This window comes from Scyliorhinus torazame, chromosome 16 (assembly GCF_047496885.1).
Source record: "Scyliorhinus torazame isolate Kashiwa2021f chromosome 16, sScyTor2.1, whole genome shotgun sequence".
NCBI classification, from domain to species: domain Eukaryota; kingdom Metazoa; phylum Chordata; class Chondrichthyes; order Carcharhiniformes; family Scyliorhinidae; genus Scyliorhinus; species Scyliorhinus torazame.
In genome coordinates this window covers 125669943-125695442 of record NC_092722.1, presented here as the reverse complement: position 1 = coordinate 125695442, position 25500 = coordinate 125669943, and the positions used below count along the sequence as shown (strand labels likewise).

The 25500-nt window shown below is 54.0% G+C and overlaps 1 protein-coding gene across 5 annotated transcripts in view; it reads left to right on the top strand.

Moving 5' to 3' along the window:
• LOC140393051 (monocarboxylate transporter 12-like) overlaps positions 1–25500 on the top strand; it is a 215666-nt gene that overhangs the window by 175193 nt on the left and 14973 nt on the right. For all 5 annotated transcript variants that reach the window (XM_072479006.1, XM_072479001.1, XM_072479004.1 and 2 more), the window contains exon 4: positions 808–951. In XM_072479006.1, the coding sequence (XP_072335107.1) occupies positions 808–951 (144 nt within the window). The remainder of the gene's footprint in view (positions 1–807; positions 952–25500) is intronic.

Below are 25500 nucleotides of genomic sequence, written 5' to 3'. Positions count from 1 at the left end.
TCATGCGTCTCCGTTTTTACCACCAAGCCCTGTATCTCATCCTCATTTTCGGCTGCCTTTGCCTTCACTCCACGGAGCTCTATCGCCTGGACCTTTTGTGTTTCCTTCAGTCCATCGATTGCCAATAGCATCGGCGCCAGCACCTCCTTCTTTAGTTCCTCCACACACCGTCGGAGGAATTCCTGCTGGTCCGGGCCCCATGTCGTCTGGGCTCCATCCGCCGCCATCTTGCTTCTCCCTTCTCTTCTCTGCCGCTGCTCCAAAGGATCCTTCGCAATCTGGCCACTGCCACTGGTCCATTCCATGCACCCCCGGGGGGACACCTTCCTTCGTCACCCCACACTGGGTTTGGTCTGAAAAAATTTCCGTTGGGGCTCCCGAAAAGAACCCAAAAGTCCGTTAGAACGGGAGCTGCCGAAACGTGCGGCTTAGCAGTGCATCGCCGCAACCGGAAGTCTCTAAAACAATATTTCTGGGGGGTAAACATGGAGTGTGAGAGCATTGAAGGGAGGAGTTTTGGTATCTATCTGTCAGCAATGGGAGAAGAAGTCACTGGAATGTGGCCAAGCTAAAGCGGAGATAGGTGGGATTAGACTGCACATGGATGAAGATTTAGTAGCACTGGATGAAGATCTTAAGGTGGGATAGCGATTATCACGATAAAGTGCCTTTCCAGTTGTTCCATGAGACTTAGAAATTTATGTTGTGTTTCATTTGATTTTTTGCATTTGTATAGAGGGCAAAAGCAGAGAAGGTTACAGTGTCATTAAATCTTTTTCACTATGTTTCTCCCGTTTTTCTTTTCAGCACCTGTTGGGAGTATTATTAGCAATCGGTATTCCACGAGAGTGGCAGTGATTCTTGGAGGAGTGTTAGCTTCTGCTGGCCTCATTCTCAGCTCATTCGCTACTTGCCTAGAGTACCTCTATCTATCACTGGGAGTCCTGACAGGTAAGAATTATAACTACTTTATCAATTTGGTTAACTGCTATAAAGCCTTCAGAGGCAGTCGAGATTGGGAAAGGTCAAAGAGACAATGGGAACAGCACTTACAAAGTTGAAGAGCTAAAAAGGTAGCTTCCCGCCTTGCAGCATGAGGTAAAATGGTGAGTGGCACTAGAGTGCGGGTTAGATTGTCTTTGAACCATTATAGTCCTGGAAGATGACTAGAATAAATTTTTGTGTGGGCTGCAGCTGTAGCAGTCGGAAGGATTTTATGGCATTTCACACTGGAGGAACCTTCTGGTCCCACAGACAATGACCCCTCTGCTGTGGGTTCCCTGGCAGCGGACGGTACGAATAATGGGAAACTCTGTTGACAGCAGCGGGACCAGAAGATTCCATTGCTGGCAGTCCAATGGTGGGCTGTCTCCACCGCCATAGGACATGCTACATGGGTGAGGTGGGGAAGGACGGGGGGTTGCGGAGATCCACCACTCTCTAAATCGAAAGGCGTGCTTGTTAGGTGAATTGGACATTCTGAATTCTCCCTCAGTGTACCCGAACAGGTGCCGCAATGTGGTGACTAGGAGCTTGTCACAGTAACTTCCTTGCAGTGTTAATGCGAGCCGACTTGTGACAATAATAAAGATAATTATTAATTATGGTTAAAAATTGCAAATATGTCTCCATGGACTCCCTATCAATATCAGCGATTGCCAAAATCTACATGCCACCTGATATTATTTGGTGCTCGTGGTCAATGAATTGGGGTTCCAGCCAGTTGGAAATGCTGACAAGTCCATTTTAATTGAATTCGTGGAAGCTAAATTCAGTGTGCTCCTTAGGGCACATAGATATTGTAAATGACTGTTGCGAATGAAGTACGTTTGCTCATCCTCCAATGTTAAATTGATGCGATGCTTTTATCCGGATAGATATTTTCAGATGGGATATTGGAAAAATGAGTTTGACTTTCTTAAATCGATTATTTGCTTCCTGCTTTGGGCTTTATTTTCCGGACTCCAGAATAACATGTTGGGATACTGTATATGAGTGATTTGAGACATGGCAACTTGTGCTCATAAAACACATTTTGATTAACAAAGCACTGGAGCTTTGGAATGTAAAATCTGACCCTGAGCTGCATAAGGAGATATTAGGGCAGGTGAGCAAAAGTTCGAACACTGAGGTAGGTTTTCAGAAACTGCTTAAAGAAGGAAAAAGAGGTGGAGAGGTTTAGAGAGGGTATTTAAAATTAAAGGTGAGGGAATTCCTTGGAGCTCACAACAGTGGGAAATGTGGCATGTGGTTAACTTAGTAAGGTTCTTGATAAGCAAGGGGGTCAAAGATTATTAGGTGTTGACGGGAATGTGGAGTTCAGGTTACAATCAGACTAGTCGTGATATTATTGAGAGGAGGGCCAGGTCCAAGGGGCCCAGTGGCCTATTCCTGCTCCTAATTTATATATTTGTATCCAACCTCAATGAGGTTGGATGCAACATTTCCATTTCCCAATAGCTGAACTGCAGCGATAAGGTCAGTGGCCTGTTTGCAGTGTGTTGAGCTACACACTAGCCTGTGGTAAGTTTGTATTTGTAAAATATTTTCAGGCCAGGAGTGCTGATTAATGTGAAACAGGTTTTAATAAAGTCCTACCCTTAGGATAAAATCAGCGATGCATGAGAATCTCGTGGCACCTGGTTTACAATTGTGTGGAGGTGATGTGTACCAGGCGGTTGTGACAAAGATAAACGGCTTTCCACGTTGATCTCTGTTGCACAAGGTGGTGAAGTGTTGGTGTTCGGGTGCAGGGAACTGCATGGGGGGAAGGAACTAGCATCCTGGGTGTGGTAGTCCTGTAAGTTTGTAATTTGTAAGTTTGTAAAGTCCTGTAATTGCCCTTAGTGTTGGGTGGGGTTACTGGGTTCTGGGGATAGGGTGGAGGTGTTGACCTTGGGTAGGATGCTCTTTCCAAGAGCCGGTGCAGACTCGATGGGCCGAATGGCCTCCTTCTGCACTGTAAATTCTATGATATCTATGATGTAAGAGGGTGGGGGTGGTCAAGCAGGGATTGAAAGATGAATAAAGGACCTACAGGGCATGATCGATACTATCAATGATGAGGTTCTGAGGGTTGAATTGAGGGTGCTGGGTGGGCATGAAGGGGAATTGCATTTTTCAAGGGGCATCTCCAGAGTTAGGATCGGGCATTGGATGGTCCCATGGGTTGGGTTACAGGAGAGAGCAACAGCATAGAGGAGGATAATAGTAAGTTTCAGGGTCAGAGTGTGCATTGAGATGATCATGCATGTAGGCAACGGGGGTGGTGGTTTGGAGAGCTGGATGTGTGGGGACATGGTAATCGGGTCCAGCAGGTTCAAGGGTAACAGGGGAGAGAGGAAAGATTATGTTGGATGGGTCAAGGTTGATGGAGCAATCATGAATGTAATGGGGCGGGGAGGTTAGCATCAGGTTTTGAATGCGACTTACACCACTGTCTGTGGCTCGCTGAATACACATGTTCAATTGCAAGGATCACAAATCAAATTGGGAGGAGGATCATTTTAGGTGGGTGGAGTTCATTATGAGTACAATTGACTGTTTAAAAGGACTCTACTAAATAATTAAATAGATGAGAAGCATGAATAAGCACAGTCTACCCAGCCTCACTGTGCAATTACTGTTGTAACCATGGAGCTCATTCACCGATCCCGTTATTAATCAAGAACATATCTATTTCTGTCTTAAACGCACTCAGTGACTTGGCCTCCACCGCCTTCTGCGGCAAAGAGTTCCACACATTCACCACCCTCTGGCTGAAGGAATTCCTCCTCATCTCTGTTTTAAAGGATCGTCCGTCCCTTCAGTTGAGGCTGTGCCCTCAGTTTCTAGTTTCTCCTACTAGTGGAAACATACTCTCTACATTCACTCTATCCAGGCCTCTTAGTATTCTGTAAGTTTCAATAAGATCCTCCCCCTCATCCTTCTAAACTCCATCGAGTACAGTCCCAGAGACCTCAGCCGCACGTCATATGACAAGTCCTTCATTCCAGGGATCATTTTTGTGAACCTCCTCTGGACCCTCTCCAATGCCAGCACATCCTTCCTTAGATATTGGGCCCAAACAGCTCACAATATTCCAGATGGGGTCTGACCAGAGTCTTATACAGTCTCAACAGTCCTGATCTCTTGTATTCTCGTCCTCTCGACATGAATGCTAACATTGCATTTGACTTCCTGTCAACCGAACCTGCCTGTTAACCTTAAGAGAATCCTGAACTAGGACTCCTAATCCCTTGTGCTTCTGATTTCCGAAGCCTTTTCCCTTTTAGAAAATAGTCTATGCCTCTATTCTTTCTACCAAAGTGCAAAACCTCACAGTTTCCCACATTATATTCCATCTGCCACTTCTTTGCCCAGTCTCTTAGTCTGTCCAATTCCTTCTGCAGCCTCCCTGCTTCCTCAATACTACCTGTCCCTCTACATATCTTTGTATCATCTGCAAGCTTAGCAACACTGCCTTCAGTTCCTTCTTCCAGACCATTAATATACATTGTGAAAAGTTGTGGTCCCAGCACTGAGCCCTGTGGCACACCACTAGTCACCGACTGCCATCCTGAAAAAGACCCCTTTATCCCCACTTTCAATATATATAAAGACTTGGAGGAAGTAAGTGAACGTACTATTGCCAAATTTTCAGACAACACAAATATAGGTGAAAAGACAAGTTGTGAGAAAGATACAGACAGTTTGCAAAGAGATATTGATAGGTTAACTAAGTAGACAAAAAGTTGTCAAATGGAGTATAATGTGGGAAAATGTGAAGTTTTTCATTTTGGATGGAGAACAAAAGAACAGAGTATTATTTAAATGGAGAAAGACTGCAGAAAGCTTCAACACAAAGGGACTTGGGGGTACTTGTAGACGAAATACAGAAAGCTAGCACACAGGTGTTGCCAGTAATCAGGAAGGCGAATGGAATGTTGGCCCTTATTTCAATGGGGTCGGAGTATAAGAGGAGGGAAGTCTTGCTGCAACTGTACAAGATACTGGTGAGATCACATCTGAAATACTGTGGACAGTTTTGGTCCCTTTATTTAAGATATTTCATTGTAGGCTTTCAGAGAAGGTTCACGAGGATGATCCTTGGTATGGATGGATTGTCTTATGAGCAAAGGTTAAACAGGTGGGGAGTCTACTCATTGGAATTTAGAAGAATGAGAGGTGATCTCATCGAAACATATAAGGCACAATTCTCTAGTCGCATTGTGCTCAAATGTGAACAAAACACAGCCAGAGAATCCCAGGAGAAGCCTGCAGCGAGCCTCCCGATAACCTCCACGCCTCGCGGGATTCACCAGAGTCCCGCGAGATGTCGGAACCAGAACTCCGCCCCAAATGGGCGTGGCCAAACACCGCTCCCAGAAGTAGGTTGTAAACCTACTTGCGACCTACCTGCCCGTGATCCACTGGCCTCCGTTGATTCTCTGGCCTTCCGAGGAAGGCTGCAGCTGGGCACGAATCAGTGCTGGTCCACACAAATGTGAACCAGGCGGAACAGCACAATCTGCCGGGCCATCGGAGACCCCCTATGTGGTCAGGGTAATGCAGGGTGGTTCCCTGGCCCTCCCCCTGGAATGTGGGCACTTTGACACTGCCCAGCTGGCACCTTGGCACTGCCAAGGTGTCCAGATTTCACTGCCAAGCAGACAGGAGCACTGCCTGGCGTGCCAGTGGCGGTGTAAGGGTGCCCAAGTGCTACAGTGGCACTGCAAAGGGCCAGGGGCCGAGGGGGGCTATGCCCATGAAATGAGGGTTGATAGGGGGTTTGAAGGGTGTGAGAGTGCAGGGCAGATAGGTAGGGGCCTCTGGGAGTTTGGGGTGATTGGTGGGTGTTTTGGAAGAGAAGGGGTGCTGTAAGGGGGCTTGGGGGGATCTAGCGAGGAGGGGATCTCCAGGGACCCAATAGAGGGGTGTCCTCCTTTGGGGATGTGTGGGGTAGTGCCCATCTGTGTGGGGGTGACATTGCCCATGGGTGGAGAGTGGGGGATCCACAAGCTCATTTCGAGATAGGGGCACCCTTTCAAAATGGTGGCCCGATCTCTGAGTTCAGCTCCCCAATGCTAAAACAAATTCTAAGTGTGGACTAAACCAGTGAGAAACTCTCCAGTGTCCAAAATAGTGACATTAAATAGCTTGTCCCAGGAAATTGTCACTGAAACACATTGGATTGTTCTTTGAGACAGGCAGCCATGCGAATTTGTTGGCACTCAATGGCACTCATGGTTGCAGTGCTTTCAACTTTTATGCCAGTGGTGGTTTCTAGAGTGCGACACACAACATATGTCGTATCTCAAAGGCTGCCACACATCGGTGCATAAAGGAGGAGACCGATGCTCTCATTTTTCATGCCAATGATTTTATCCACTTCACCACTGAAGAAGACAGACACGCGGCAAAGTTAGCTGTGCTCAACGTCACTGCTGAGCTTTCTCGATTACAAGGTGTCATTGACTGCACTCATGTGGCCATTAAAGCTCCTTGGGAACAGTCATTTGTAAATTGTAAAGGGTGTCACTCCATGAATGTTTAACTGGCCTGTGACCACAGGAGAAGAATAATGCAGGCCTGTGCCCATTTTGCAGGGAGCTGTCATGTTGCAAACATCTTGTATGTCTCATGGTTCCCAGAACATTTTGAAGCCCCAGCCCAGGTTGATGGGTGGATTCTCGGTGACAAAAGCTCTCCCCGAGGCTGATGATACCAGTGAGGCATTCCCAGAGTGAGACAGAGGACTGCTACAATCAAACTCATGTGTCCACTGAAGTGTTGGGTACTCTGATACACAGACGAACCAACACGGTTGCGAATAGTACAACGCAGTTTTATTTCAATCAACTATTAACTTGGTAAACTCTGGTACTCAGCACATGGTGAATGCCTGAGTGGCTGGCAATGAGGTCTGTGCCCTGAGCCGTCTCCTGCTCGAGTGTCCAGGAAGTGTCGTGTTCCCTGTTTTGTACTGTGTATGCTCTTGTCTGTGATTGGCTGTCGTGTTGTGTGTGTTGATTGGTCCGTTGATCTGTCCATCATTATGTATGTATGTATGTGCTGTGATGTTCACCTGAATATCATGACATCCCCCCTTTTTTACAAGATTATATGCCTACGTGGTTATAAATAGAGATGTGTACTGAGTGTAGCTAAATGTGTGTGTGTAATATTTACAGCATGTACATGGGGCTTAACTATATACAAGGGGCGATGTCGGGTGCGACATAATAACGAGGTTGTACGATAAACAAAGAACGGGGAAATGTTGAATGATAAAACGAATTCCTGTAACGATAAGAACATAAACATATTAACACAGTGGTTGCATGAGTTCAATGTATAAACAGTCTCATAAGTCCAGTCTAGTAGGTGGGCGACGAATTCGGGTTGACCGCCTCAAGGGTAGGTCTGGAACCACCGACTGAGGAACGGGCCTGGCCATGGGCGACGACGGAAGGGGCATGGTAGCAGGCAGTTCCACGAAGTCGATATCAGGAACAACAGGAGGGCACAATGTCAGTGTAAGGTCTTGTAGCGAGCGTTGAAGCAGGCGAAGAGCCGCCGATTGCGCCTACAAACGGATCCATCAGGCATGCGAACCAGGAACGAGCGGGGAGCCACGCGTCGGAGAACTTCGGCAGGTGCTGACCAGTCACCTTCTGGTAGGTGGATGCGGACTTCGTCTCCAGGGGCCAGGGCGGGAAGATCAGTTGCCCGTGCGTCATACGACCTCTTCTGGTGACCGCGCTGCAGTTGCATCCTGTGCAGTACCGGAGCATGGTCGATCGTGGGTGCCAGGATGGAAGGCACAGTGGTCCTGAGGGCGCAACCCATCAACAGCTGGGCTGATGAGAGACCAGTGGCTAGTGGGGCTGAACGATAGGCCAGCAGGGCGAGGCAGAAATCTGATCTGGCAGCAGCAGCCTTGCAGAGGAGCCGCTTGACAATGTGAACGGCCTTCTCCGCCTTTCCATTGGACTGGGGGTGCAGAGGGCTAGACGTCACGTGTGTGAAACCATACGAGGCAGCAAACGATGACTATTCCTGGCTGGCGAAACAGGGCCTATTGTCCAACATGACAGTCATCGGAATGCCGTGGCGAGCGAAGGTGTCTTTGCAAGCCCTTATGACAGCGGAAGACGTCAAATCGTGCAGGCGTATGACCTCTGGGTAGTTGGAGAAGTAGTCAACGACGATGACATAGTCAACGACGATGACATAGTCCCTGCCGAGCGCATGAAAGAGGTCCACACCCACCTTTGCCCAGGGGGACGTCACCAGCTTATGGGGCAGAAGCATTTCAGGAGGTTGCGCCGGCTGAAATCTTTGGCAGGTGGGGCAGTGGAGCACCATATTGGCAATATCATCACTGATGCCCGGCCAGTATACCGCCAATCGGGCCCTCCGTCTGCACTTCTCGACCCCCAGGTGGCCTTCGTGTAGTTGGTCGAGAACCAGCTTGTGCATGCTGTGCGGAATCACAATCCGGTCCAGCTTCAGAAGGACACCATCAATGACGGCCAGGTCGTCTCGGACATTGTAGAACTGCGGGCACTGCCCTTTGAGCCACCCTCCCGTCATGAGGCGCATTACACGTTGTAGAAGGGGGTCGGCCGAAGTCTCTCGGCGAATACGGGCCAGACTGGAATCGTCAGCTGGCAGATTTGCCGATGTGAAGGCCACCTGCGCCTCGACCTGACATACGAACCCCTCCGAACCTGGCGGCGTGCTCACTGCTCTAGATAGGGAATCCGCAATGGTAAGGTCCTTCCCTGGGGTGTAGGCCAGTTGGAAGTTGTACCTCCTAAGTTTAAGTAGGATGCGCTGGAGGCGAGGGGTCATCTCGTCCAGGTCCTTGTTTATGATGCTGACCAGGGGGCGGTGGTCAGTTTCAACAGTGAACCGGGGAAGACCATACACATAGTCATGGAACTTGTCTAAACCGGTTAGCAAGCCTAGGCACTCCTTTTCGATCTGCGCGTAGCGCTGCTCTGTGGGGGTCATGGCCCACGATGCATAGGCGACCGGGGCCCATGACGCAGTGTCATCCCGCTGCAGGAGGACTGCCCCAATGCCGGACTGGCTGGCATCAGTCGAGATTTTAGTGACACGAGACGTGTCGAAAAACGCCAATACCGGTGCCGTGGTGAGCTTGAGTTTGAGCTCCTCCCATTCCTGCTGGTGTGTGTGCTGCCACTGGAACTCCATGGACTTTTTGACGAGGTGGCGCAGAGCTGTCGTGTGGGAGGCAAGGTTGGGAATGAACTTCCCCAGGAAGTTGACCATGCCTAGGAAGCGTAGCACTGCTTTCTTGTCGAGCGGCATGGCTGTGATGGCGCTCACCTTGTCTGCATCCGGACGGATCCCTGACCGGGAAATGTGGTCCCCCAGGAACTTCAGCTCTGTTTGGCCGAAAGAACACTTGGCTCGGTTGAGGATCAGGTCGTTTTCACGTATGCGTGCAGAGACGCGTTGGAGTCGATAGATGTGCTCCTGTGGTGTGGTGGACCAGATGATGACGTTGTCCACGTATACGCGCACCCCTTCGATGCCTTCCATCATCTGCTCCATGATCCGATGAAAGACCGCAGATGCCGAGATGATGCCAAATGGCATTCGGTTGTAGCAGAACCTGCCGAAAGGGGTGTTGAAGGTGCGCAGCTTTCGGCTGGACGGATCGAGTTGGATCTGCCAAAAACCCTTAGAGGCATCCAGTTTTGTGAAGATTTTAGCCCGGGCCATTTCGCTCGTGATCTCTTCCCGTTTGGGTATGGGGTAGTGTTCCCTCATTATATTGTTATTGAGGTCTTTTGGGTCAATACAGATCCGGAGCTCGCCGGAGGGCTTCTTGACACACACCATGGAGCTGACCCACGGCGTGGGCTCCGTGACCCTGGATAGGACCCCTTGGTGCTGGAGATCCTGCAGCTGCTGCTTGAGGCGGTCTTTGAGTGGCGCAGGGACTCTGCGAGGTGCGTGAATGACCGGGATGGCGTCTGGTTTGGGGCGAATTCTGTAGGTGTATGGCAGTGTTCCCATGCCCTCGAATGCCTCCTGGTTGTGGCCGAGGAGCGATTGGAGCTGTGCGTTGAACTCTGCATCCGGGAAGTCAGATGTGCCGTCTGGAGAGAGAGAGTGGACTCGTTGCACGAGGTGGAGAGCCTTGCATGCCTGTGCGCCCAGCAGGGAGTCCTTCGATGAGCCGACTATCTCGAACGAGAGTGTGGCCGTGTGTGTGTTGTGTGTCACCTGGAGCTGGCAGGATCCCATAGCCGGGATAACGTTCCCGTTGTAGTCGACTATCCTGCACCGGGATGGCCGAATTGGTGGTCTGACCTTCATGGCATAGAAGGCTGACCATGCTATGAGGTTGGCGGAGGCGCCAGTGTCCAGGCGGAAAGTTATCGGCGATCGGTTGACCGTCAGGGTGGCACACCATTCATCACCCGGATTGATCGTGTTGACTCGGTTCCCATCAATGGCCGCAACACAGAAGGCATCTCAGTCATCTGTGTCACCCGTCTGGATGTCGTCTGGGCACGATTCGTAATGGGGAGGCTGAATGGTCCGCACGTCCCTGCGAGGTTGTCGGAGTTGTGGAAGATTGACAGGTTGAGCTGCTCGACAGTAAGCAGCGTAGGTGGCCCACCTTGCCACAGCGTAGGCATTGTCGGGTTCTTGCGGGACATTGCTGCTTTAAATGTGCAGCTCCACAGTTGCCGCACGTCGTGACGTCATGGCGTTTGTTGCGCCACTGCGCATGCGCAGTTCGGTCTTGCGTCGGCCGCGCCTGCGCATCACGTCCCTCAGTGTTGCCGTAGGTTTTGGCGCGCACAAGCGCGGGAGGTCTCGAAAAGCGCGCGAAATGGCCGCCCTCGTCCGGGCCGCGGGCCGGGAGGAACTCGATCGCCTGGACCCGTTCGGCCTCGTGGGGCACCTGGCTCGCCGATCCGGCCGCGTAGGACCCCTGCCGCGCCGATTCGGTCGCCTGAAATTGGGCATAGCGGCTAGTCGCGTTTTCATGCAGGACACAGGCTTCGATTGCGGAGGCTAAGGTTAGGCCTTTTATTTTTAAAAGCTGCTGGCTTAGGGTGCCCGAGGCGACCCCAACAATGATCTGGACCCGAATCATGGAATCTGAGATGGTGTCGTAACCGCAGGACTGCGCGAGGATACGGAGATGCGTAAGGAATGACTGAAAGAGCTCATCCTTACCCTGCAGGCGCTGCTGGAAGACATACCTCTCGAAGCTCTCGTTGACCCCAACGTTGAAGTGTTGGTCGAGCTTGAGAAGGACCGTCTTGTATTTGGATTTGTCCTCGCCTTCCGCGAACACCAGGGAGTTGTAGACATGGATGGCGTGCTTACTTGCGGTGGTGAGGAGGATGGCGATCTTTCTGGTGTCCGAGGCGCTCTCTTTTTCGTTGGCTTCCAGAAAGAGCTGGAAGCGCTGTTTGAACAGCTTCCAATTGGCGCTGAGGTTCCCAGCGACTTGCAACGGCTGCGGTGTGTTGACGGTGTTCATGGCGCAGGATGGCAGATTTGTGGGTAGGTATCAAATCACTCCTGGTATCATGAAGTGTTGGGTACTCTGATACACAGATGAACCAACACGGTTGCGAATGGTACAACGCAGTTTTATTTCAATCAACTATTAACATAGTAAACTCTGGTACTCAGCACATGGTGAATGTCTGAGTGGCTGGCAATGAGGTCTGTGCCCTGAGCCGTCTCCTGCTCGAGTGTCCAGGAAGTGTCGTGTTCCCTGTTTTGTACTGTGTATGCTCTTGTCTGTGATTGGCTGTCGTGTTGTGTGTGTTGATTGGTCCGTTGATCTGTCCAGCATTATGTATGTATGTATGTGCTGTGATGTTCACCTGAATATCATGACATCCACCAGAGCCATCATCAAGCACACCAATGCACATCAAGCTTCTTAAAATGTGTTGCCAGTACCTTGATCGGTCTGGAAGGGTTCTGCAATATGGATCCCAGAGACTGTCAGAAATAGTTGAAGTCTGCTGTGCACCGCACAACTTGTCACTGTGAAGTGGACAGATGTTGCAAAAGAAAATATGTGAGGAACATCAGCCTTCCTCCAATGAGGAGGGTTTGTCGGAGCATGACGAGGTGCCCATAAATCCAAATCATCATGGGTGCAGGACCATGGAGAGAAGCGTTAGGGATGCCAGGAACAATCTGATTGACACAAGGTTCATATGACAATAATGCTTCTGCATGACCTTCGCTCCATTGATTGATCATCATCACCTTCCTGGAGTGTAAACCTAGCCATCTTCCTTTGCTGTGTTAAATCTGAATATGCATACTTTACCACCTAAAGTAGAATGGAGAGTGTAGTTTTGTCACACGCACTAGTGAGTGCTGTACCAAACACATCTTCTGCATACATGGGCATCCATGTAAGAGCTTGCCTTGCACAGTTGTTTAAATCAAACACCATCTTGAAAGTACTTTGATTGGAACTGCATATTTTTCATTTATAATCTTTTCAGTCTACCAACATTATAAACTAATTAACTCATAAACAAATGAACTAATGAACTGCTCTTTAAAGAAGTAATGCAACAAAACTAAAACTTTAAAGGAAACATAACTATTTAAAATAAAATAATATTTTTAGTGGGCTAATGATGCACTTCTGCATGATACACCTCACATCCTGTGGTGCTCACTGATCCCCTCAAGGGTACCAGCAAAAATTAAATATTTCCTCTCCAGGGCCACCTTGGCATGGCCGGAGCTGCAGATAAGGGTAGTCAGTCAGGCCGAATGGCCCCCTCAATGCCCCGCTGCCTGAATCTGTTAATGGCCACCATAGCCAGGCCCTGGAGCAGGCTAATGAGAATGTCCTCAGCCCTGTCTTCCCGTCCGAGAGCTAAGGAGGCAAATTGCCTCAAGAGTGCATAGGTGCCTGCATTTAAAACCATGTTCCACAGACTGATCATCACACAAGTAACAGTTCACATGACCAATCAATAAAGAACGCATGAAAACACAACACAGCTCATGCAGGAATATGTCTTTGTCCCCATTTCCTCTCTCACCATCACATTGTGAGAAACATCGGGTGCAATTTAATGGAAACATTTCTAAGTGTCATTTCGGGTCTGACTGATGGGACACCTTCAAGGATATCATAGGACCATCAGCAGGTCCACCAATACCACCTGGGTGACAGGAGAACCGTCGTCCAATGTAGGAAGAAGACAAACAGCCTCCATGAGATGCAAGGGTAAGTTATACCCTCTCTCCTGGCATCAGTTCTGCCTGCCACCTCTTAGGTTCCGCTACCCACCCTCCACAAATCACTGGCTGACACCTCGCCCCCCTCCCACATCTGGGGCGGGATTCTCCAACCCCCCCCCCCCCCCCCGCCGGGTCGGAGAATCGCCGGGGCTGGCGTGAACCCCGCCCCCGCCGGTTGCCGAATGCTCCAGCACCGGATATTCGGCGGGGGCGGGAATCGCGCCGCGCCGGTTGGCGGGCCCACCCCGGCGATTCTCCGGCCCGCGATGGGCCGAAGTCCCGCTGCTGTCAACCCACGCCAGCCGGCGTGGATTGAACCACCTTTGGGACGGCGGGACATGGCGGCGCTTGCGGGCTCCGGGGTCCTGGGCGATCTGGCCCCGGGGGGGTGCCCCCACGGTGGCCTGGCCCCCGATCGGGTCCCACCGATCCGCGGGCGGGCCTGTGCCGTGGGGGCACTCTTTTCATTCCACCTTCACCATGGTCTCCAACATGGCGGAGGCGGAATAGACCCCCTCCACTGCGCATGCGCGGGGGTGCCGTGAACGGCCGCTGACGCTCCCGCGCATGCGCTGCATGGCAAAGTCAGTTTCGCGCCAGCTGGCGGGGCACCAAAGGCCTTTCCCGCCAGCTGGCGGGGCGGAAATCAGTCCGGCGCGGGCCTAGCCCCTCAAGGTGAGGGCTCGGCCGCTCAAGATGCGGAGACTTCCGCACCTTTGGGGCGGCGCGATGCCGGACTGATTCACGCCGTTTTTGGCGCCGGTCGGCCGACATCGCGCCGATATTGGAGAATCATGGCGCTGGTGCGAGCCCATTACAGATCAAGTGTTATTCTGGGACCGCTGTCAATACAGTCAAGACCACAGATTCAGTCCCAGCGTCAATACTTAGTTTCTGAAACTGAGAATCCCGCCCAATGGTTTCTGTCTTCCCAATATTTAATTGAAGGTTCTGCTCATTATTAATGGATGTTAGATCAACAGTCTTGGTGACAGGGAGGAGTTAAAACAGGAGGTGGAAGGGTAGAGCTGGGTATCGCCAGCATAGATGCTATTACAACCCCTGTCAAGATTGCTAACTTTTAAAAAAAGATTTATTTCCCAGAAACCGATGGAAATGACTAAAGATCAGGGCGAAATTCTCCGTTATCGGCGGAAAGTCCGCCGATCGGCGCAAAAAACGGCGCAAATCCGACTTGCGTCACGTCGGAAAAATGGGTCGATAGTCTCCGGCCCGAAATGGGCTAGCAGCGACTTAACGGGATCCGCGCTTGTGCAGTGGTTCATGCCGTGCAGCGTCATACGCGCTGCACGGCGTGACGGCTCATAAGGCAGCGCTGCTCCCCCCCAGCCGACCGGAACACCCGACCGCAACACCCGACTGGATGGCTGGCCGTCGCTCAGCCCCGAGGTTCGAGTCACGCGATGTGGAGGCGCTCCTGGACGCGGTGGAGCAGAGGAGGGACGCCCTGTATCCAGGGCACGGCCGCAGAGTTGCCCCACGCCACAGCCGGCGTCTGTGGAGGGAAGTGGCAGAGGCCGTCACCGCTGTGGCCCTGACACCACAGACAGGCACCCAGTGCCATAAGAAGGTGAACGACCTCGTCAGAGCAGGCAGGGTGAGCCTCCCACATATCCCCCATATCCCCCCCTCCCCCATAACCCCCCTCCCCCATATCCCCCCTCCCCCATATCCTCCATATCCCCCCTCCCCCATATCCCCCATATCCCCCCTCCCCCATATCCCCCCTCCCCATATCCCCCCTCCCCCATATCCCCCATATCCCCCCTCCCCCATATCCCCCCTCCCCCATATCCCCCATATCCCGCCCTCCCCCATATCCCCCCTCCCCATAACCCCCCTCCCCCATATCCCCCCTCCCCCATATCCCCCCTCCCCCATATCCCCCATATCCCCCCTCCCCCATATCCCCCCTCCCCCATATCCCCCATATCCCGCCCTCCCCCATATCCCCCCTCCCCATAACCCCCCTCCCCATATCCCCCCTCCCCCATATCCCCCCTCCCCCATATCCCCCCTCCCCCATATCCCCCATATCCCTCCCTCCCCATATCCCCCCTCCCCCATATCCCCCCTCCCCATATCCCCCCTCCCCATATTCCCCCCTCCCCCATATCCCCCCTCCCCCATATCCCCCTTCTACCATATCCCCCCTCCCCCATATCCCTCATATCCCCCCTCCCCATATCCCCCATATCCCCCCTCCCCATATCCCCCCTCCCCATATCCCCCCTCCCCATATCCCCCCTCCCCATATCCCCCTCCCCATATCCCCCCTCCCCCTTATCCCCCCTCCCCCATATCCCCCCTCCCCATATCCCCCCTCCCCATATCCCCCCCTCCCCCATATCCCCCATATCCCCCCCTCCCCATATCCCCCATATCCCCCCTCCCCATATCCCCCTCCCCATATCCCCCCTCCCCCATATCCCCCCTCCCCCATATCCCCCATATCCCCCCCTCCCCCATATCCCCCATATCCCCCCCTCCCCCATATCCCCCATATCCCCAAGTGAATCCAGCCCTAACCTTAACCTCTGCAATGCACGCGCAACCGATGGCGTGCATTCATATACCTGCCTAACACTGTTGCCTTTTACCCCTGCCCCCCACCCCCCACAGGAGAAGCGCGCACACAACAATAGGGAGCATGTGAGGACTGGAGGAGGGCCCGCTGATGAGAGGCCACTGACCGTACACGAGGAAAGGGCCCTGGAACTGGCTGGCGGACCTGAGGACCGGGAGGTTGCTGATGCAGAGGTCGGGGGCGTACTAGCGAGTGAGCCACCGACAGCCCGTCCCCATATCCCCCCTCCCCTATATCCCCCTCCCCCGTATCACCCGATCACTGCCTGATGTCTAACCATGCATGCTTCATTGTGTATCGCAGGACCAAACGTCCAGGCACCCATCCCCGCAGATGCAGACCGCCCGCAGGATGCCCCTCGGAGACCACAGGAGACGGAGAGACCCGCACCCTCCAGCATGCGACGCCCACAGGATGCCCCTCGGAGACCACAGGAGATGGAGAGACCCGCACCCTCCAGCATGCGACGCCCGCAGGATGCCCCTCGCACACCACGGGAGACGGAGAGACCTGGAGCGACAGGGAGACGACACCCCCGTCACGTGCGGGAGCGACCACCCAGCGACGAGGGGGGCAGCCACAGGCCCCCGTCACATCCGAGCCAGGACACCACTACCCAGGACACCACTACCCAGGACACCACTACCCAGGACACCACTACCCAGGACACCCCTACCCGGGACAGCACTACCCAGGACACCCCTACCCGGGACAGCACTACCCAGGAAGACGAAATACCGGACAGTGACTCAGAGTGGATGGGTGGAGACGAACCCCCACCCCAAAGTGCCATGGACTCAAGTGGGACGAAGAGCACGACACAACGCCACTGCTGTCACCAACACCCTCCACCATCGCAGAAACACTCACCACGGTTGGGCACTTTAGTGATGAGGCGTCTGGTACACTCACTGGTGCGCACAACACAGCCGTCCCGGTACAGCAGGTGGAGGTAGCAGCAGCAGAGGGACCGGGCGGTCGGAGGGCAGCCCAACCCAAGCGAACATCTGCCGCCCAGATGGATCCCGGGTTCCTGCAGTTACCACACCCACACATAGATCCTATGCAACCACCGACCCAGAGACGAGCGAAGAGGGTGACGGGCGGCTTGCGGCGGCTGCGGTCGCAGGTGGAGGAGTCCACCCGCATCCAGGAGCTGGGAGTGGTGCCGGTCATGCATGCCACCCAGGCTGACACCGCACGGGTGGCGTCCGCGGTGGAGGCAATGGGTGCGACGGTGTCAGACATGGGGAACGGTTTGCGAGGCCTGGGGCCTTCCGTGCAGGCGGCGTCTGTGGCCCAGGAAATGGCTGCCTTCTCACAGGAGGCCATGAGCCAGTGCCAGCGCCAGATGGCAGAGGCGCTCAACGCCATAGCCCAGTCTCTGCAGGCCATGGCCCAGTCTCAGCAGGCCATGGCCCAGTCTCTGCAGGCCATCGCTGAGGGCATCGGCGCCAGTGGCCATGTGCGAGCCGGCGTCGCACTGTCACAGACAGGGTTTGCCAACCCCCTGGGCTCCATGGCTGCAAACCTGCAGACCCCTGTCGATACCAGCACGGGCCTCCAGGACTGGCAGCGCCAGATGTCAGGGGGGCGTCGGATGGCCAGTCCATTCGCATCCCCCACCCATGTAGAGGCCTGGGGGCCATCGGGCACCCCGAGGGAGGAGGAGGTGGTGTGGTCCGTCCCGGCTCCCTCTGTAGGGGAGGTCCCGGTACACCGCGACACTTCGGACTCCCCCCTTCCGTACCAGGTGCATCGGGTGGGCAACGGGCAGGACAGGCTGGCAGCTCGCCATCCCAGTCGCCCGGGCCGCAGCCTGGCCCATCTAGGCCAGGACGCCCCAGGAAACGGCCGCCAAAGGGATCCAGTGTCAGAGGGCAGGAATCACAGGAGTCCACCTCCAGTTCTGCTGTACCGTCTGGGGAACCACGTAGACGTAGTCAAAGGGCCCGTAAGGCCAAACAATTAGACACTAAGTAAGTTGGCACGGGTGCAGGGCACAGATGAGTTTTAGGGGCTAGGGCACTTGCATGAACTCCTTTGGTTATTAAAGTCAATGTTACACCTACCGAAGCTGCCTTTGTGCTCTGTCCAAAGTGTGCGGGGGTGTCATGTACGTTGAGCGCAAGTGTGTGTGTGAGGGGTGGTCTTACCTCAGCTCCAGGTGAGTCTGCCCCCTTCCCCCTGGGCCGCCATCAACATCCCCCGGGCAGAGGACGGGACCGTGCGCTGCAGTGTCACAGCCGCATGCAGGGATGGTCCGGGTGGATGGTGGTACTGTGGCCATGGGTCAGACATAGTCCAACGATGTAGAGCCAGGAGCTCATCGCAGGGCGGGTTGTCATCATCCTCCATGGCCTGCGATAGACACGCGTCCACCCGCAAATGTGTGAGCCCGGCCCGTTGTGCCGCAGGTGGATCGGCAATGGGGGGGGGGGGGGTGGTGTGCATGCGGGTGGGGTGGGTGGGGTTGGGGAGGGGGGTGAGGGTGCTGGGTGGGTGGATGGGTGGGGGGTGTGGGTAGTCGGCTGTTGCCATGGTGTGCGGTCTGTGGCTATACTACCCGATTCCCACGCCCATCTAGTCAGTGAAGCGGGCGTCTATCAGTCTGTCCCGTGCCCGCTGGGCCAGCCGGTAACGGTAGACAGCCACCCGCCTGTGTCTACCCCGTCTGCCCTGACCATTGCCCCCATCCCCCTCATCTGGGGAGGACTGGGCCTCTTCCTGCTGCTCCTCCACTCTGCCCTCCTCTGCCTGTGGCACATCGCCCCTCTGCTGGGCTATGTTGTGCAGGACGCAGCACACCACAATGATGTGGCCAACCCTATCTGACCGATACTGGAGGGCGCCCCCAGAGAGGTCCAGGCACCTGAAACGCATCTTCAGCACGCCAAAGCACCTCTCGATCACTCCCCTTGTCGCTACATGGGCATCATTGTTGCAGTTCTCCGCCTCATTGCGTGGCCTCCGTATAGGCGTCATCAGCCACGATCGCAATGGGTAGCCCCTGTCGCTCAGCAACCAGCCCCTCAGCCGGGGATGGCGTCCCTCGTACATGCCGGGGATGGATGACCGCAACAACACGAATGAGTCGTGTACACTGCCTGGGTGATGGCCGCCTCTCTGGCACGCTCCTCCTCCTCCTCCTCCTCATCCAGGGCAACATAGACATGAGCGTCTGCCACCACGGCGGCCAACATCGCTGGATGATCTGAAAACATGACGGCCTGGTGGGGGGGGAGGGGAACGACGACATGTCATCATTGCCCATATCCCCTCCTCCCCCCAGCCAGGTGGCATGGACCGCATGGGTCCAACTGTTGGAGGCTGGCACCTGGCCAGGTGGACCAACTCACTTGCCCTCCCATCCCCCTACTCGGCACGGACCCCCCACCAACCTCCACCCCAGCACGGACCCCCCACCAACCTCCACCCCGGCACGGCACGGACCCCCCCCAACCTCCACCCCAGCACGGACCCCCCCCAACCTCCACCCCGGCACGGCACGGACCCCCCCCAACCTCCACCCCAGCACGGACCCCCCCCCCAACCTCCACCCCAGCACGGACCCCCGCCCAACCCCCAACCACCCTGGCACAGCACGGACCCCCCCAACCTCCACCCCAGCACGGACCCCCCCCCCAACCTCCACCCCAGCACGGACCACCCCCCAACCTCCACCCCGGCACGGACCCCCCCCAACCTCCACCCCGGCACGGACCCCCCCAACCTCCACTCCGGCACGGCACGGACCCCCCCCCCCCAACCTCCACCCCGGCACGGCACGGATCCCCCCCAACCTCCACCCCAGCACGGACCCCCCCCCCAACCTCCACCCTGGCACGGCACGGACCCCCCCCCAACCTCCACCCCAGCATGGACCCCCCCCCAACCTCCACCCCGGCACGGACCCCCCCCCCAACCTCCACCCCGGCACGGACCCCCGCCCGTCACTCCCCCGGAGCCCAGCCTACTCTAACCACACCCCCCCCGCCGCACACACACACAACCCGAGACACACCTCTCCTCACGCAATCAGACTGCGGCCACGCCATCGCCTGCCCAGAGCCAACCCCCCAGGCCGTCACTCACCTCCACGCTGGTCAGCGTGAGCCTGGAGCACCGGGTCACGCCGATGAAAAGGAGGTTTGATTCACGTCGACGTGAACGGTCATCACGTCGACGGGACTTCGGCCCATCCGGAAGGGAGAATATCGGCAGGCCGAAAATCGGCTGCCTTGCGCAGACCCGTGACATTCTCCGCGGCAGCGGCGCCATTAACGCCCCGCCGACTTTTCTCCCTTCGGAGACTTCGGCAACCGGCGGGGGCGGGATTCACGGCGGCCAACGCCCATTCTACGACCCTCTGGGGGGTCGGAGAATGACGCCCCAGGCTACCAAGTTTTAAGAATTTTACTGTAACAAACAAACTAAAACCAACAGCCAATTAATACTTCCAACTAAAGAAAAGATACATTCACATTAACTAACGCAACTAAGATACATCTTACAAAACCGCTTTGGAGTCTGGCAGAATTGTAGTATTACAGGAATAACCCCACAGTGTGTCCAAGCTCTCCAGCAGGCTCACTTCTCCCTGCAACAGGAGACCAAAACTTCCAGTACCCTTCGAAAGTCGCTCCACTAAGCCTGATTTTTCCAGATTTGATCTTCACCAGCAAGGCCCTTCTCAGTAATTCCCTGTTCTTTAAATGTTTAAGAACTCTGTTGAGTCTGGTCCATTCTTTTCAAACAGAAGACAAACGCACACAAGCATCTTGCTCGGTTGTTAACACAAAACACTTGTTCGCCACAGCAGTGTTTTCTTTGTCTCAAAAAGCAGCTGTCCTTTTCCAGTAATGTATTGTGAAAAGGTGTTAACACTGTCACCTCATAAAATTGAAAAGGTAATTGAGAAATATGTAGGTTTCAACTGTATGGGTGAGGTGTCAAAGGCAGTTGTCTGGGAGGCTCTAAAGGCGGTGGTGAGGGGTGAGGTGATCTCGTTTAAGGCCAGAGTGGACAAAGAGGAGAGGTTGGAGCGGCAGAGGGCAATAGATGAGATATTGGAGGGAGATAGCAGTTAGCAGAAAATGGGGACACAGCAAAGTTGGAATAGAGGAAGGAACTACAGGCAAGCTTTGACCGACTATCTACCAGGAAGGCGGTGTGCCAACTGAGGGGAGCACGGGGTGCAGTTTACAAGCATGGAGTATGTTAGCAGGTCAGCTCCGGATAGAAGCAGCGGCAAGGGAAATTGTTCAGGTGAGGGACAGGGCAGGGAAGTTGGTGGTGGCTCCGGATCTGATTAACAAGGTCTTTGAAGGCCGGTCCCCTCTGTTCACAAGGACAGTGTGAGTGGGACTGAGTGTGAGTGGGTGGGACTGGGTGTGTATGGGACTGGGTGTCAGTGGGTGGGACTGGAGTGTGTATGGGACTGGGTGTCAGTGGGTGGGACTGGGGTGTGTATGGGACTGGGTGTCAGTGGGTGGGACTGGGGTGTGTGTGGGGCTGGGTGTCAGTGGGTGGGACTGGGGTGTGTATGGGGCTGGGTGTCAGTGGGTGGGACTGGGGTGTGTATGGGGCTCGGTGTCAGTGGGTGGGACTGGGGTGTGTATGGGGCTGGGTGTCAGTGGGTGGGACTGGGGTGTGTGGGGCTGGGTGTCAGTGGGTGGGACTGGGGTGTGTATGGGGCTGGGTGTCAGTGGGTGGGACTGGGGTGTGTATGGGGCTGGGTGTCAGTGGGTGGGACTGGGGTGTGTATGGGGCTGGGTGTCAGTGGTTGGGACTGGGGTGTGTGTGGGGCTGGGTGTCAGTGGGTGGGACTGGGGTGTGTATGGGACTGGGTGTCAGTGGTTGGGACTGGGGTGTGTGTGGGGCTGGGTGTCAGTGGGTGGGACTGGGGTGTGTATGGGGCTAGGTGTCAGTGGGTGGGGCTGGGTGTCAGTGGGTGGGACTGGGGTGTATATGGGACTGGGTGTCAGTGGGTGGGACTGGAGTGTGTATGGGGCTAGGTGTCAGTGGGTGGGACTGGGGTGTGTATGGGACTGGGTGTCAGTGGGTGGGACTGGGGTGTGTATGGGGCTAGGTGTCAGTGGGTGGGACTGGGGTGTGTATGGGGCTGGGTGTCAGTGGGTGGGACTGGGGTGTAAAAAAAAACAAGGTCTTTGAGGAATTCTATGAGAGGTTGTACAGGTTCGAGCCACCTGGGGGAGACTGAGAGATGCAGGAATTTCTAGATGGGTTGGAGTACCCGAGGTTGGGTGAGGCGGACAGGGCTACATTAGAAGGAGCGATAGTGGAGCAGGAGATAAAAGATGCGATTGGGAGGATGCAGTCGGTGAAGGTGGCAGGGCCGGATTGGTTTCCGGCGGAATATAAAAAATCCAATGATAAGCTGGCGCCGCTGATGGTGGGGATGTTTGAAGAGGCAATAGGGAAGGGGGTGTTGCCACAAACTTTGGGGCAGGCATCGATTATTTGTTGCTTAAAAAAGATAAGGACCCGACGGAGTGTGGGTCGTATAGGCCCATATCACTTTTAAACGTGGACGGAAAAGTATTGGCGAAGGTACTGGCGGGTAGGCTGGAGGAGTGCCTCCCGAAGGTGATAGGTGAAGATCAGACTGGATTCATGAGAGGGAGGCAGCCCTTTTCAAACGTTAGAAGGGTTTTGTCGTTATGGCACCGGCGGAGGGGAAGGAAACAGAGGTGGTTGTGGCATTGGACGCTGAGAAGGCGTTTGATCGGGTAGAATGGGGGTACTTGATGGCAGTTCTGGAGCGGTTTAGAATTGGATCAAGATTTGTGGACTGCGCAAAGCTATTATAAACGGAGCCGAGGGCGAGTGTCCGCACACATAACATCAGCTCGAGATACTTTTCTCTCCACTGTGGGACTAGGCAGGGATGTCCTATGTCCCCACTGTTGTTTGCACTCGCGATTGAGCCGTTGGCCATCACATTCAGAAGTTCGGGGGTATGGAAAGAGATTTATGCTTCGCTAGCTAGGCCAGCATTTATTGCCCATTCCTAAATACCTTTATTTTAAAAATAACTGTCTTCGTAACGACGAGAAAATTGACTGTATTTGAAATGAAATGAAATGAAAATCGCTTATTGTCACAAGTAGGCTTCAATGAAGTTACTGTGAAAATCCCCTCGTTGCCACATTCGGATGCCTGTTCGGGGAGGCTGGTACGGGAATTGAACCGTGCTGCTGGCCTGCCTTGGTCTGCTTTAAAAGCCAGCTTTTTAGCCCTGTGCTAAACCAGCCCCTATTTTTGGATGATATTACCCAAAGGGCAGCATGTAGATAAGAAATAGGAGAGGGCCAAGGATAGAACCTTGGGCGATACCAGCATTAATAGAGCAGGAGTGGAAAGAGAAACAATTAAAGTTCATTCTCTGGCTACGATTAGATATAGTGGAGAGGAATATGTGATCTGCCATGTCAAAGGCTGCAGATGGGGCCAGGAGGATGAGGTGAGAGAGTTTAACATTGTTCCGCTGTCATAATATACACATCAGTATATGATGGAGCAGAGACACACACTGACACACTGCAAGACCAATCAACACACACAACACAGCAGCCAATCACCAGTTAGGGCACGGTCACTTAAACACAGAGGGCACTAGTTTTCCTGCTCATTCGGGATGCAGCCTCTGAGAGAGACAGAGCCCGCAGTTAGTAGCACAAACATCCACCATGTGCTAGCAGTATAGGCTGGTCAGGTTAGGCATAGGTCTTTAGTCAATCTAACATAGTGTCGATCCACAGTGCAAGTATGTTTAACAGCTCTTAGTTAAATAAAATAGAGTTGTACTATTACAAGTGTTGGTAGCCTGTCTATGTTACTGCTAAGGTAAACGCAGTCTCCACAGATCCAGAGTACCCAACACATCAGCAGCCACATAAGATATCACATGTGACTTTGATACGAGCTGTTTCGGTACTGTAACTGGGCAGAAATCTGACTAGAGGGATTCGAATAGCTTGGACTTGGGAGGTCGCAACAAGTTCAAGACGTAAAGAGGAAATCGAGGTTGGGGCAATAGTTTGCCAGATCCTGGTCTCCTCAACCAGTGAAAACAGTTTCCATACACGCCATAGAATTTCTACAGTGCAGCAGGAGGCCATTCAGTCCATCAAATCCATTCCTACCCTACCTAGGCCTACTTCCCCAACCTATCCCCCACAACTCAACCCAACCTGCACATCTTTGGACACTAAGGCGCCATTTGGCATGACCAATCCACCTAACATGCACACCTTTGGACTGTGGGAGGAAACCAGAGCACCCAGAGGAAACCCACGCAGGCACAGGGAGAAAGTGCAAACTCCACATGGACAGTTACCCAAGGCTGGAATTGAACCCGGCTCCCTGGTTCTCACAGTGCTAACCACTGTGTCACTCTGTCTATCCTTCCTGTGCCCTTATATCTTGAAAATTTTGATCAAATCACCCCTTAACTTTCTAAATTCGAGGTAACACAACCTTAGTTTGTGTAATCCCTCATAATTTAACCCCCCCACCCCGCTCCCCTGCCCCCGCAAACGATCTTTCAGATCGCCACTGCTTCCAGCTTTTCACCACTTAACAAAAATCCGTTTCAATACTTTTTAGGTGCAAAGTGGATGATGTTACATTTACCTATTTTGGAATAAATTAATAAATTGTACCTGAAATAATATTTTAATAAGCTATTCAATTAGTAATGCTCCCTTCATCTATCCCCCTGCATATTTTTTTTACATTTCAAAGTATATGTCCAATTAACACAGGGGCGGGATTCTCCCTTCTGGGGACTAAGTCCCCATGTCGGCGGGAAAACCGGGCCAACCACTCCGGTGTCAACAGCCCCCGAAAGTAAGGAATTCTCCGAACTTTCGGGGGCTAGGTGGGCATGCGCGGAAGAGCCGGTGTGATCTCGCGCATGCGCAGACCGGTCAGCGTATTTCCATGCATGCGCAGACCGGCCGGCGTATTTCCGCGCATGCGCGGAGTTTCTCTTCTCCGCGCCGGGCCCCGGGCAATATGGCGGAGCCCTACAGGGGCCCGGCGCAGAGGAAAGAAGTCCCCCCACGGAACAAGCCCACCCGCAGATCCGTGGGCCCCGATCGTGGGCCAGGCCACCATGGGGGCCCCCCCTGGGATCGGATCCCACCGCGCCCTCCCCGAGAACCGCCCCCGTATACTCACCTGCCAGGTTCCGCCGTGCATGAGGAGAGTAATTCACGCCGGCGATCCTGGCCAAAAATGGACGGCCACTCGGCCCATCAGGGCCCGGAGAATCGCCAGGGAAGCCGTTGTCAACGGCCCCCGACCGGCGTGGTGGGAATCCTGCCGCCACCCGAAAAATTTGCGCCTCCCCCTGGGGTTTCTCCGATCTGGCGGGGGGTCGGAGAGTCCCGGCCAGGGTGACTCAACTCAAGGCTAAGGAAAAGAGTTGAAACGGGGGCTCGTGCTACCATGGCAACTTCAGGGCTGACAAACCCTGCTTTTCCCCTCCCCAATCCAGGTTTTAATGCCCCTGAAGCGAAGTAATAACTCCCACTTTTATTTAATCATTGAAAGGGTTGAGTGTGTTGTGAGTGTGCACAGGATAGGGCTGAATCAAA